Source organism: Staurois parvus, unplaced genomic scaffold (assembly GCF_062004578.1).
Source record: "Staurois parvus isolate SC_StPar_1 unplaced genomic scaffold, SC_StPar_1.0 ptg000997l, whole genome shotgun sequence".
NCBI classification, from domain to species: domain Eukaryota; kingdom Metazoa; phylum Chordata; class Amphibia; order Anura; family Ranidae; genus Staurois; species Staurois parvus.
In genome coordinates, this window is record NW_028318793.1 from 1,023,066 (window position 1) to 1,037,681 (window position 14,616).

The following is a 14,616-nucleotide window of genomic DNA, read 5'->3' on the forward strand; positions in this document are numbered from 1 at the left end:
TGATTTGTAGAAAATGCCTTTACAAAGTTACTTGTTTGACTAAAGTCGTGCCAAAGACTGGTAGCTTATAACAAGCATGATGCCAAAGAGAGAGACGGTATTTGAGATTCCTGTTAAAGGTCCCCCGCAGGGGCGGACTGAAAACTCATGGGGCCCCCGGGCAATAGGGGATCACGAGGCCCCTTTGTCATTGCCCAAACTCAAAAAAGCCTATGAAAAAGGTACCAGGGGCATCTCATGGGGCCCCCTACTGACCCCGGGCCCTCGGACAGTGCCCGAGTTTCCAGATGCTCAGTCCACCCCTGGTCCCCCGTATTTTTGGCCTAAAGCAGCGTCAAACCCAAATTTCATTGCAGGCCACACCACAATTATTGTTGCCGGTTGTATCTGAAAGACTAGATGTTCAGAACACCCCCCTTACATCAGATGTCAGGAACCCCACCACCAGAGGTCAAGAGTCTCCAACCCTCCCTTACATCACAGTGCACCCCCTTACCGTGTGCTGCTGCCTGGAAGATGATGGAGGAAGAGCTATAAAACAGAAAGTGCAGGGTATGGAGGACCACAAAAGGGTTGGGATCAGCTGAATGCTGAAACCAAGGGAGGCGGAGATGAGGGGGTAAAAAAGTACACATTATTCTAGGGCAGTGGTCTCAAAAATGTGGTCCGAGGGCCGGATGTGGCCCTTTGCCCACCTTTTTCTGACCAATGATGGAGCACCAATTGCCCTACTAACACCATCAATGAGGAAGTATTCTCATTGATATCAACCATGGGAAGCTTTTCCTCCCATTAAAACCAATGATGACACTGATGCCAGGCATTTTCTACTCCCACTGGCCACAGTCCGGCCCCCCTAAATCCTGAAGCACAGTAAACTGCCCCTTTGCTTAGAAAGTTTGGAGACCCCTGCTCTAGAGAATGGAACATAAGACTAGTAGGTGATTTGTAAAAATATGTTGCCTCTCTAATTCTGTTGTCCATATCTGCCAACTGGAAAATCCTTTGCCGAGCAGCCTCAAGCACAAGTATGCTGGCTTGTCATATCTTTCCTTAACATCTCCCGTTGAATCACCTAAAGTTTATGCAAACACTAGATCTACGTTTTGGTACATTTGGCATCGGGCCTCAATGTGTACAGTTTCTACAAAGTCTTTTATACACAGAGCCAGAGCTAGACTATTTTTGGTCCTAGGTAAGACCAGCTACAGTAATTGTGCTCCCCCCCTAAAAATGTTTTTTTTTTAAACAGTAGAAAATATTATAATCAACAAAACATGAAACGTCTAAATTTCTTTTGATTTGTAAAAATAAGTGCAATAAGATGCCACCAGCAATAAGATACCACCAGCACCAATATTAAACACAAAATCCGTGTCACAGACAGACTGTCTCTGTGGCTGGCAGTGGCAGGGTGACCAGTTGCAGTGAGTGGAGGATGATGGATCCACACTGACAAATCCCAGGCTGGAATTCCCCAGGCAATGAGGGAGATAAAACGCTGTGACAGCAAGCCGCTAAACTGAGCGATCCCACACAGTAACAGATCCGACACAATCCACCATCACCAACACTGACACAGATCATCAGCAGGCATAGAAGAGCAGGCTGTGAGATCATGATGATGTCACTCACTGACTCATTGCACATATGATGGATCACACTCACATAGACAAGAGACAACAGAGTCAGACATACCTTCCTCCACAGGCACAGCTCCACCTCCGCTGATTAATGGAAAGACACAGCAGTGTCTCCTCACAGGACATGGTGACTACATGTCACAGAATTCAGGGAAGTAAATGTACAGGATTCTTTACAAAGTAACTTTACAAACTTCAGGATTGTTCAGATTAATAGGAGTAGGCTGGAAATATCTGAAATACAATGTGGATGTAGCACCCTCCTAGTTTAGCTATGTGGAGCTAGACCCTAATGGCTAGTGAGGAGCTGATTAGCAGCTCAGGTGAGATAGTCAGAGGGGTCAGTTTTGGTCTGGACTTAGATACTCTGCAGGCTGGCGCCTCTGGAATTTCTGTTCTGAGGCTTTTGGAAAAGGGCCTTAGAGGCAGTGGGTAGATCTGAGGAGTGGATAGCTGCACTTTTGGAGGGACCTTAACCAATTCCCAATAGAAGGCTTGGCAAAGAGCTGGACTCCCTTAAAAGTGTTGGAGCCTGCTCAGTAGCAGGAGTGTGGTGGTGGGATAGGAGTAAGAAGCAGGAACATGTGAGGCTGGAGGAGGAAGGCAGCCAGGAGGCCTAGTTGGATGGGGCCTACTTGTGAGCCTGAAGCTGGAAAAGAGGAAAACTCAGGACTCACTGGCCCCCTAAGGGAGGACCACCTGTATGGCAGGAAAGGAGCAGCTCAGCTGATAGGCCTGGTAGCAGCAGCTATTCCCCAAGCGGTGCAGGGGAGGATCTGAGTGAGTACACCTGCACCCCCTGGGCGGATGGGGAAAGAGCACTCTTGTGGGAAACCAGATTAGCCCCCTTCTAGTGACTGTTACCCATTTAAAGGTACATGAGCCAGATCCCCTGCTCAGGAAGAAAGTATCCTGATGAAGAGGAATTCATGCAGAGTCTGGGGTAGTACAACTGGAGCTGCTGGCTAGAACGCCAACAGAAACTGTGTCTCAGAGAGCAGAAGCTGTGAATAGTTCAGAACGTTGTTCTCAGACTTCAGTTTCCTTGGGCATCCTATACACCCCTTTACCCTATCCAAGTTTAATCACCTCAATAAAACAGCAAAACCAATGCTCAAGGTCTAATTTCTGTCTGTGAATGAGAGCTTGTGTAGAAGTGCTAACTGACTGGCTGTGAAGGACTATAGGGTGACCCAAATTCATCAGCAACCCCTAAGGGGGTAGTGCTACATATAAATAAATCTATAATCTTACATTTTGACCATAGATTCTCTTTAAAAATAACTCAATTTTTGTTGATGTGAAAACAATCCCCTCTGGGTGACCCGTGTACATTGCAGGGATTTTAACAAATATTGTTGCAGATTACTACTTGTTTCAGTTCTGAAGAAAAAAGCTGTGCAAACACTTTGGGTGAGATTTACCAAAACTGATACACTCAGAATCTGGTGCAGCTGTGTATGATAGCCAATCAGCTTCTAACTTCAGCTTGTTCAATTAGGCTTTGGCAATAAAAACTGGAAGCTGATTGGTTTCTCTACAAAGCTGCGCCCACCAGATTTTGCATGCTCCAGTTTTAGTAAATAACCCTCTTTGTGTCTTTGGGTATTAATTCTGAATGGGAGTGATTAATTCATTTAATAAGATAATACACTCTTAAAGTTCTGATGGGAAAAGTTACATTTTCTGCATCACTTTAGAAGCAATTAACTCTTACGGAGCATCTCACCAAAAATTATATTTTTGTAGCAGAGGATGCCTAAAGCTTGGCTTGTATATTAGAGTTCTTCACCAAGCAGGAAATGACATTTCTGGTGGCAGTGCTGCAGTTTGACAAGGAAAAGTATTTTTTTAGAATATTAAATTACAATATGACTTGTGTAGCAATTGTATATACTAAGTTGAATTTTTTTTTTATTTGCTATTTTTTCATGAAAGAGCAGTTATCATTTAAGTACTGTATATCTTTTTTGTAAGTCTTATGTAGCACCCTCCTAGTTAGGTGCTCTGATTTGTATAGTTAGGTTAGGCATAGCTGTGTTTCTCTGCTTAACAGAGAGACTGTTAGGAAAACCTAAGTGATGGATAAGTGCTGTGATGGATTAGTTGGGTCTGCTCATGATGCTTTGGTGCTGTTTGAGTTCTGCCCGCCTTTAGAAAGCTATGAGAGCCTTCCAGAACATGGGTAGGGGCTAGGCATATGAACAGAATGAATATGGATACAGTCCTAGCCAGTTGCAGGGGAGGGCTGCCCCATTTCCTGCAGGAAGTGGTACTTATGTTCTGTGAGCACATGGGTTCAGTGTCTTTCCTGGGAGAGGATTGAACCAAGCCAGACTGGAGGCAGGCTTGACTCACCTGGCACTGGTTGCCATGTGGGCCTCAGGTGGTCGACCTGAGGGCCTGAAGTTAGAGAGAGTGACCCGGGTTCTACAGTATACTGACTGAGGGAGGGCTGTCTGCCAAAGATCTGTCTGGTATCATTGGAGGGTTTTGCTTGGAAGATTGGAAGGAGGCAACCATTCTTCCTTTTTACCTTGTGAGTACAGATGTTGAGAGATCTTGGGTATGACTCTGTGTGCTTGCTAACCCCCCCCCCGGTGCTTGATAGTCAGCATGGTTTTGAAAAGGAAAGGGAACACTGGCTAGTGTTCTGAAGAGCTTGTCCACTTGTTTCTACTGTAAAGGACTTTGCTCATCTACGTTACCTTTGGGCTCTTGCAGTCTGTTGTAACTGGCTTGTACCTGAGGATCTCAGCCCTGTAACTACTACTGCAAAAAAGGACTTTGTTCACTTCTAAACTACTTGCTATTACAATTTAAAGAGACGTCTGCTGTTGCTTTCAAACAGGACTTCAGAAGTGTTCAACTAAGAAATCAGTTAGATGTCCTCAATGTGAATAGTTCTCTACAATAAAACTCCAAAAACAAACATCCCCCAGACTGGTCATTGAGGACGAGTGAAAGAGTGTGCACCTGGCTGTGGAAAATACTTTGTACCTGGTTGTGAGGCGAAGCAAGGGGAGACCTGGGCAAACTACAAGCAGCTCCTCCGGGGGCAGTGCTAAATTTATGCAAAATTTGTTACCGGAAAATCTTATGAACAGTACTTTCTGTTTCTAGTTGACATCACTAAGCCACTGACACAAAGATAGCATCAGCATTGTCAACCTGCCCTGTGCTCGCTTTAATTTGGCTGTTGGGCTCCCAATCAGGTCTATCATATAGGCAGCCCAATGGCAAGCTGAAGGAACAAGAGTGGCAGGCCAACAGTATAGCTGCAAATTTTGAGTCCCTCAATGAGCATTGTCAGCCTGAATCTTTTGGTAAGAAGTTTTATTATCTGGTTAATATACATGCAAATTGGGTGCATTTTGAACTGCATCCAATTCGGCGGCACAGTGGCTTAGTAATTGGCACTTGGCAGTACTAGGGTCGTTGGTTCGAATCCCAACCAAGGCACCTTCCATACTCCAAAGTCATGCAGGTAGGTTAATTGGATCCTGTCTAAATTGTCCCTAGTATGTGTATGTATGAATGTGAGTTAGGAACCTTAGATTGTACACCCCTTGAGGGTTAGGGACTGATGTGAATGTACAATATATATATGTGAAGCGCTGCGTAAATTGACGGTGCTCTATAAGTACCTGAAATAAATAATAAATACATTCTCATGACATGTGAAATAACATTGGTTTCTATAGTGCCTGTTCACATATGCTCGGTGTAACCTGAGTGCAGATTCAATGGGAATTGATAAGGAGGAGACACAGCTTCCTCTTCCCATGATGAAGCCCAGGGAGTCCACTGTGCTCCATCACTGCTGTCCATTGGAGGACTTTGCAAGATCCAGAGTGCTGAGTTTGGGGCTGTTGACAGCCAGAGTCACCTTATTGCTGCCTACAGCTACATATAGACCTTTACTTATTGCATATGCTAAGAGGTACCTCTCAGGGAACATGTCACCATATCCTAGCCATTCTCCTAGAGTTCCCTGTATACTAGTTACAGTATTTTTATTCACATTGCAGTTAACACCTTACTGTATATGTCCTGTGTATTGCTGACTTTGCTGATTTATGAGTTGATTTTAGTCTAGTGGTACCGAACTCTATTCTAAGTTACTTTGGCATAGTGATTACATTGTCTAGTGGACTGTGTCTGTATCTAGCTACTGTATCCACATTTATGCTCCTACCATCATTTACTCTAACCATACTAATACATTGAGTTCATTTACCACAAAAACGGTCTTGTGTCTATTTCCTGGTACTAATTCACAGTCAAGCTAAAAATGTATCCATACTGGTGTTTTTATACAGTAAATGCTTGCAGTGACTAAGTGTGTCAGAGGGGCTGAAGTTGTTTTTGGAGCCGAGTCACAGGACAGAAAACCCCAATGACCAAGCAGCTCCTTCATGGGTAGCGCTACACCTCCAAATGCAAACAGTAACAATCCTTCAGTAGAGAGTTTATCATTCTCTCAATAAACTTACATGTGTGAGAAAAATGCAAAAGCACCTGAAAGGAACGGTGAAGGAAAAACATAAAAATTCAATCCATTCTTAAAGAACCACTGAGAGAATAATTTGCAGCCGGGTATAAAACAGATGCCAACGCTATGGTTTATGTAACCTTGGATAACATTGTAACCTTTAATTACTCCTTAAGGTAAAAAAGAAAATATTGCCTCATTAGAAATACATTGTGTGGGTACTCATGACTTCTAGGAGTTTGCATTGTGAGCAGAGCTGATACAGCTAGTATCTGTCTTGTGGAAATGTAATCTCATGGTGCTAATTGACTGTGACATAGGTACAGAACATGGGATAACTTAAGCATGAACTTTGAAATAGGTTACTATTTGCTAATTAGGTAGCAGACATAAAAAACAATCCTTCATCAAACTATTATTTACGGAGGAACTCAAATGGAAGATTCACCAGACTGCAGAATTTTTAGTAGATAGCAAAAGGGGACATAACAATAAATGGCAACAGAATTAAAAAGTAGAGACAGGGAAGGGAAATAAAGAAAATAAAAATAAAAACATATGAAAAAACAGAGATGCACTAACACAACATAGAAATAATAATAATAAGAAGGAAAGAAAGTCAGTGAGAAAAAGAAAGGGAAAGAATAAAGGGAGGGAAGGAAGAGAGAATGAACTAATGGAAGATGGAAAGGAGAAGTGAGTACAATAAAAATGATCTAAACACAAAAGCAAACATTTAATATATTGCCAATTACACTGTTCAACAGGTAAAAAGTTTTGGGCATAAAATTAGCTAATCTTACATAATTTTGGGGTGCTGAAAACGAAAATGACCCTAAAAAATATATTATGCCATTTAGGCTTTGTTATGTAGTCAATATCACTTGCTTTATATTTGTGGAAAGACATCTATCTATATAATTATTGTGCATTATGTAGTCATTACGCCTATAGTAGAAAACTTTCCGTTTACAGAAAAACTAGAGCCAATTGACAAATTTCATTGTTATATTTGAACTCAGAATGTGAAATTCATTAAGAAATGGATCCTTTTGTTTCCAAAACTGGCAAAAAATAAAAAATTGTTGAACAGTGTTGGTGTGGTAGCTACATTTGTTTTCTTTTTCCAAGCTTTCTTTGCTTTATTTTCTTCTGGTAATCCTGCACATGCTTTCTGTCCCTGGGTGTCTATGTTTCTCCTCAATATATCTATGGAGGGAGCCATGGTTGTCACCCCAGGCTGCTCTCCTGATATGGACTGCAAACACAACCACATATACATATATACAGTTGCAAGAAAAAGTATGTGAACCCCTTGGGATTACGTGGAGTTTTGCATGAATTGGGCATAAAATGTGCTCTGAACGTCATCTAAGTCACAACAATAGAAGAACACAGTCTGCTGAACATAATACTACACAAACATTAGATGTTGCCATGGTTTAATTGCACATAGCATGTAAACATTCACAGTGCAGGGAGGAAAAAGTATGTGAGGCCCTAGCTTAATGACTTCTCCCAGAGCTAATTGGAGCCAGGAGTGAGCCAACCTTGACTCCAATCAGTGTGATGATATTGGATGTGTTGCTGACAGCTGTCCTGCCCTTAAAAAACACACACCTGTTTTGGGTTTACTGGTTTCAAGAAGCACTGTCTGATGTGAACCATGCCTCGCAGAAAAGAGCTCTCAGAAGACCTACGATCAAGAATTGTTGACTTGCATGAAAGGGTTAGAAAAGTATCTCCAAAAGCCTTGATGTTCATGTGTCCACGGTAAGCCAGACTGTCTACAAATGGAGAAAGTTTAGCACTGTTGCTACTCTCCCTAGGCGAGGTCGTCCTGTAAAATGACTGCAAGAGCACAGCGCAGAATGCTGCATGAGGTAAAGAAGAATCCCAGAGTGTCAGCTAAAGACCTACAGAAATCTCTGGCACATGCTAACATTTTTGTTGACACATCTACAATAAGGAAAACATTAAACAAGAATGGAGTACATGGGAGGACACCACGGAGGAAGCCATTGCTGTCCAAAAAGAATATTGCAGCACGTTTGAAGTTTGCAAAAGAGCACCTGGTTGTGCCACAGCACTACTGGCAAAATATACTGTGGACAGATGAAACCAAGATTGAGTTGTTTGGAAAGAACACACAACACTATGTGTGGAGAAAAAAAGGCACAGCACACCAACATCAAAACCTCATCCCCACTGTAAGACATGGCGGAGGGAGCATCATGGTTTGGGGCTGCTTTGCTGCCTCAGGGCCTGGATGGATTGTTGTCATTGATGGGAAAATGAATTCCAGAGTTTATCAAGACATTTTGCAGGAAAACGTACGACCATCTGTCCCCCAACTGAAGCTCCGCAGAGGATGGGTGATGCAACAGGACAATGCCCCAAAGCATACAAGTAATTCAACAAAACAATGGCTGCAACAGCACAGAATACGCCTTCTGGAGTGGCCCAGTCAGAGTCCTAACCTCAATCCGATTGAAATGCTGTGGCATGACCTTAAGAGAGCGATTCACACCAGACATCCCAAGAATATTGCTACACTGAAACAGTTTTGTGAAGAGGAGTGGTCCAAAATTACTCCAGATCGTTGTGCAGGTCTGATCTGCAAATACAGGAAACGTTTGGTTGAGGTTATTGCTGCCAAAGGAGGGTCAACCACTTATTAAGTCCAAAGGTTCACATACTTTTTCCTCCCTGCACTGTGAATGTTTACATGTTATGTGCAATTAAACCATGGCAACATCTAATGTTTGTGTAGTATTATGTTCAGCAGACTGTGTTCTTCTATTGTTGTGACTTAGATGACGTTCAGAGCACATTTTATGCCCAATTCATGCAAAACTCCACGTAATCCCAAGGGGTTCACATACTTTTTCTTGCAACTGTGTATATATATATATATATATATATATATATATATATATATATATATATATATATATATCTTCACTACACACTACTTGCTTTGGAGCGTGATTAAAAAAAAAAATGGGGGGTGGAATAAGGAAGGAGAGCCTGGTCATAGCACTGGCCAGTTGTGTGCCTGCCTTCTCCTCCAATGATGGAATCATCTCTGCAGCACTTTGCAGAGATCAAATGAGAACAAGCTTTATGCCACAACCTACATGTTTGGAATGGGGTGTCCTTGTGCTTCCTTTCTCTTTTACATCTTATCTGTCACTAAGCAGTGGTCATGTGGAAGCAGCAAGACCTTTAGAGCAGCACTTTTCTTATACTAGAACCTCATTCTGTTGGTCTAAGAACCCATATTATCTTTTGAGGATCATATGAACTTTTTGAACTTTATAGAGTCACACTAGTACAGATACAGACACACACACACACGTACATATATATATATATATATATATATATATATATATATATATATATATATTAACAACACATGCAGCGCTACAAATGGTTAATATAAAGTAACATATAAAGTAATAAGTGATGGGCTACTGGTGCTTAGTAGTGATTGATAAGTGTCCTCATAACATGATACAATAGTCCCAAATAAGCCGTGCAAAAGTGGTTGACTCCGTGCTGCAAAGTGTCTAATATTATGCACTCACCAGAAAGCGCATAATATGCGCATTTGAGTTGTCAGACCACTCCTGGTCCTAGAAAGCTGAACCTGTGTGGATCATCTGGCAAGCTGTCACTCTGATGGGGATAACCTTTTCCTTGGCCAGCAGGGGGATTCCAGACATCCAGAGACCCTTAATAACACTGATCCAGGTTCCTCACCCAGGGCACTCATATGAGGTATCCACCAGGGTTGTAGTCTCCACCAAGTGCTTCCAGCTCTCCTGCCAGGGCTCTGTCTTCAGACTTGCAGTAATAGCTTGCAGTAGCTATTACTGCAAGTCTGAAGACAGAGCCCTGGCAGGAGAGCTGGAAGCACTTGGTGGAGACTACAACCCTGGTGGATACCTCATATGAGTGCCCTGGGTGAGGAACCTGGATCAGTGTTATTAAGGGTCTCTGGATGTCTGGAATCCCCCTTCTGGCCAAGGAAAAGGTTATCCCCATCAGAGTGACAGCTTGCCAGATGATCCACACAGGTTCAGCTTTCTAGGACCAGGAGTGGTCTGACAACACAAATGCGCATATTATGCGCTTTCTGGTGAGTGCATAATATTAGACACTTTTCAGCACGGAGTCAACCACTTTTGCACGGCTTATTGGGACTATTGTATCATGTTATGAGGACACTTATCAATCACTACTAAGCACCAGTAGCCCATCACTTATTACTTTATATGTTACTTTATATTAACCATTTGTAGCGCTGCATGTGTTGTTATTATAGTGTGAAGGTTTGAGGTTTGTGCCTTTCATGCCAGCTGCTTGCTATCCATCTCCAAGCGCTCGTTAATTATTCTTTCTGATATATATATATATATATATATATTTGTTGTATTCCAATCTTCATTTTACATAGGGCTATAAAAGTTCTCAACTGTTGAGCAGCTGTAACATCAACAGTTTTGTTATCTCTTAAGATGCATGAGGACACAGATAATCGCTATGCTTGATGTAATATATTCTACACATTTATGCACATTTCATCATCTTTGTGACTATAGCATGTCCAGGCACCTACTGGGAAATTATTGCACACTTTGGACTTCTGCAGTTAAAAAGGAAAAAAAAAAAAACAGTACACATAGTTGAATAACATGTAACCTAGCAACATGTATTATCCATCTGAAACCTTTAAGTATAAAAGCCAATTTTGCTTGTTATGATGTTTGCTAGCCAGAGATGCCTCTACTTTGTATTGGCCTGGTTCAGACTTCCATTTGCAGCTAAGCCTTAAACAACTCCCCCCCACCCCCACCCAATGAGAGGGCCTCATTTCAGATGATTGCATTCTTATTGGATGGAAAGATGGTGATTGGGTAGGGCTTTATAACCTATGGTAGGGCTTGAACCTGCAGTAGAAAAGTCAAGACCTTCATAATAAAATGTAATCAGGATCAAACGGGAGAACAGAAGAGGTTTTCTTTCCTTGGCAGCTTGTGGCAGAAAGTTTTATTTTTAAGGTTTAAGAATGATATTTGCCTGCTGTTGGCATTAGCACGGCAATACTCTTTTTTTTTATCCTGCCGGCAGATTGCACAACACCCTGTATGCGGTGTAGTCTTAGATGAACATTAAAGCAGAACTAAATGAAATGTTTTTCTTCATTTATAGACAGAGCAAGGGAGGAAATATCCCTTTTTGTTTTTTTCGGTGTCCCATTGGGGAGATTTCCCTTCACTTCCTGTACCATAGCCAAAACAAGAAGTGAGAGAAAATTCCTGCAAGTGAGGGAATCTCTAGTTGTCACCAGAACTCCTGTCCAGACTAGAAGATTTTTCTGATGCTCCTGTTCTGGCGACAACACAAAAATTGGGGTTTTATTTCATTTTCACTTTTACTGGTAAAGGTAAACAGGACATATAGGGTGAATTTCCATAATCAAGGCACAGACAGCAATAAAAACCCGAGCAATGGACGAGGACAGGCTAGTTTCACACTACTACATGTCTGCAACGTGCGCAAAAGTGTGCACTTTCCAGACATGCATAGAAATATGCTGCCATTTAGTAGTTTTGCGGCAGTGCTATTAATTGTTACTGATACCCCACATATCTGCAAACATATTCCACAAACTGCATTTTGCCACGGCACCATATTTTTGGAAAAGAACCAGGAACTTCTTTTCCGCTTTTTTCATGCATAGGACAGCTCATTGAAATGAATGGGCCTCCCTACATGTGTGAACCAAGCCTAGCACATTTCAGGCAGTTGCAGCAAGAGGGATGCTTTGTCTGGAAAAAGGTTTTAACCTACATAATTAAAAAAACAACACTGTTTTAAGCACCCTTTTGCAGTGTTAAATGGTTTGTCCCCACCTCCCTAAATGCCCTTTTTTTCTGGACAGAGTGACTGTTAAAGGGAGCGGGAAAATAACAGCTCTACTGGCAAGATTAACAGGTTATAAAACTACGCTGCACAGGGGACTCAGTAAAATAAAAAACTGCTTTTGACAAACTGTCTCCTATATGCAATTTTTTTTTTGCCAATATTTCCACTTTTGAACTCAGATAAGCTTTCTCTGCATTTTCTAGAATGCATCAAACTCTTCAAAATAAAATTAACTTCAGATTTTCAAGACGGCCAAACAACAATGTAAACATTATAGAAAATCATAATGGCCATGACCCTCTGTACTCACATTGCACGATCAGCTGAACCAGGGCTTCTCTTGGTTTGACATTAAATCCATTGTATTGACTGGTTTGACACCTGTATGTTCCCGTCATTTCCCTGGACACATTTACAATCCTTAATATTCCATCATAACTCTCCATCTGCATTGATCCATCAGGCATTGGAACCTCTTTGTCAGCTCTAGACCACATGATAATTGGCTTTGGCTTTCCAGAGACTTGACATTGCAGTTCTATTGTATCTCCTTCCCTGGCGACCATCGGGGATTTGCCTTTTGGAACGGTGAGGTTTGGTGGGACTGAAAAAAACAAAAAGGAAATGTTTGGAAGATGTAAATGCCCGGCCTAAGGTTCTTAATACAGGGTTATGGACATAAGGAGAATCCAATAATTATATATTTATTGCATACAGTTTTCACTGTATGCAATAAATATATAATCTACTAACATAAAATTACATACATTTGTTATCCTTACAAACTTAACTTTAAACCACCAACCTGCACCACCTGGTGAATGTGTAATAACGTAATATTTTGTTTGGTCACATTATCTCTCATCACAGGACACCTAGAATTTCATTTAATGGGAAGTTGCATGTGATAAATACCATGAGATTTGTGACATAATACAGTAAAGTCAATGTTTAGGACCTTTTTCACATGGGATGGAATCCGACTTGCTCAGCTGGGGATCTGTCAGTTGACCCCCTGCTGCACAGAGCAGAGTGGGCGGAAGACAGTTTCTGCAGAGTAAACACGGACAGAGCACACTGCTCTATAGGTAGACAGGGGTAAACGGACTCTGCTATCTGTTTACACATGACTACCTCTGATTTGCCTACACAGAGGAGATTAAATCTCCTTCCGTTTACATCTGCCAATCAATAGGGATGAATGGACCATCCAATTAGGTCCACCTGAAAAACAGACAGGCGGATCTGATAGGAACGGTGGTGTGAAAGGGGCCTAAGACAGCTATCAACAAAGGCTCAAAAGGGACCTAACATTAAGTGTGTTTAGGTTATCATTTATCCAGGTGACAGTATAGATAGTAGTAGTTAGTCACATTCAATTGGACTTGTTCTGCAATGCTGAAGAGGTTTATAGCTCATCCACGACACTTTGCCAGGTTAAGTGTCAGAAAAATACCCCAGCATTTATATCCACATAGGTAACAGAGACACCTTAATACAAACCATGGAGGAGTGAAAGTTATCGAACCACCCTTTTCTAGTTACATATTTCCAGCCTTGGTGCAGAAAGTCTGCAAAGGTGTTGATGCTTTGCATGACATGGCTGAATGCGTGGATAGTTGTCAAATTGTTGGGGTAGAAATGTTACAATTGTATTATACGTGGAAGACAGATGGTGCTTAAGGCCCCCACCTCTGTTTAGGGATGGTTGACCTAGATGGCCTTTTTCATGCCAGTTGTCTTCTCTGACCAAAATTTGCTATTACTCAGATATGCCATTGATAAATTCAGAGGAGGGACAGCAACACATTGATGTTGACAATGATTGATGAAATTTTGAATTATACTGTAATCCCTGTGATTATCTGAGCCACGGGGAACCACTAATAGGAAATATGTGTTGCTGTTCATTGTGTTATTTTTCCCTCTGAAGTTGCAGTGAGATTTCATCACAGTGGTGGACAGTTCAGATATAAACATTGCTTTTTACCACTAAGTTAACGATCTTGACATGATAAATAAAGAGGAATATCTTTTCTTTCCAGAAGTAAAAATTGCTCCAGGCTCTACTGGTAGACATATTATTTAGTCCTGTGTATTTTGACATGTGGTCTCTGCTGAAGGGAAGGGTCAGCGTTCAGACTGGTTGATCCTCCTTTTAACAGAAATCACCAATTTTCCAGTGCTAAATGGGCCATGAAAAATAGTTATTTTAGCTCTTTATTAAAATTATTTAACTAGCTTTATTTTAATATGTATATATAGGTTCACCTACAGAGTGGATAAAACAGAGTTTTATTGAAGTTACCTAAATTCATGAATGACGTAAAGGGTTGTTCCATCTAAAACCAATATTAATTTATGGACGAATGCCGCTGAATTGCTGACAATATTTTTCTGTCTGTTAAGGACTCAAATTATATCAATGGACTGTATCTTTAAAGACGACTTGGCATAATACTGGACAATTAAAACTAAATATAGGAGGTAAGCAACCCATTAACCATAGACCAATGATGGGTATGTCACAACGACCCTGTA

The 14,616-nt window shown here is 41.4% G+C and overlaps 1 protein-coding gene across 4 annotated transcripts in view; it reads right to left on the bottom strand.

Annotated features, from left to right (window-relative positions):
• MDGA2 (MAM domain containing glycosylphosphatidylinositol anchor 2) overlaps positions 1-14,616 on the bottom strand; it is a 954,572-nt gene that overhangs the window by 162,524 nt on the left and 777,432 nt on the right. For all 4 annotated transcript variants that reach the window (XM_089657421.1, XM_089657420.1, XM_089657423.1 and 1 more), the window contains exon 8: positions 12,386-12,679. In XM_089657421.1, coding sequence (XP_089513547.1) covers positions 12,386-12,679 — 294 coding nt within the window. The remainder of the gene's footprint in view (positions 1-12,385; positions 12,680-14,616) is intronic.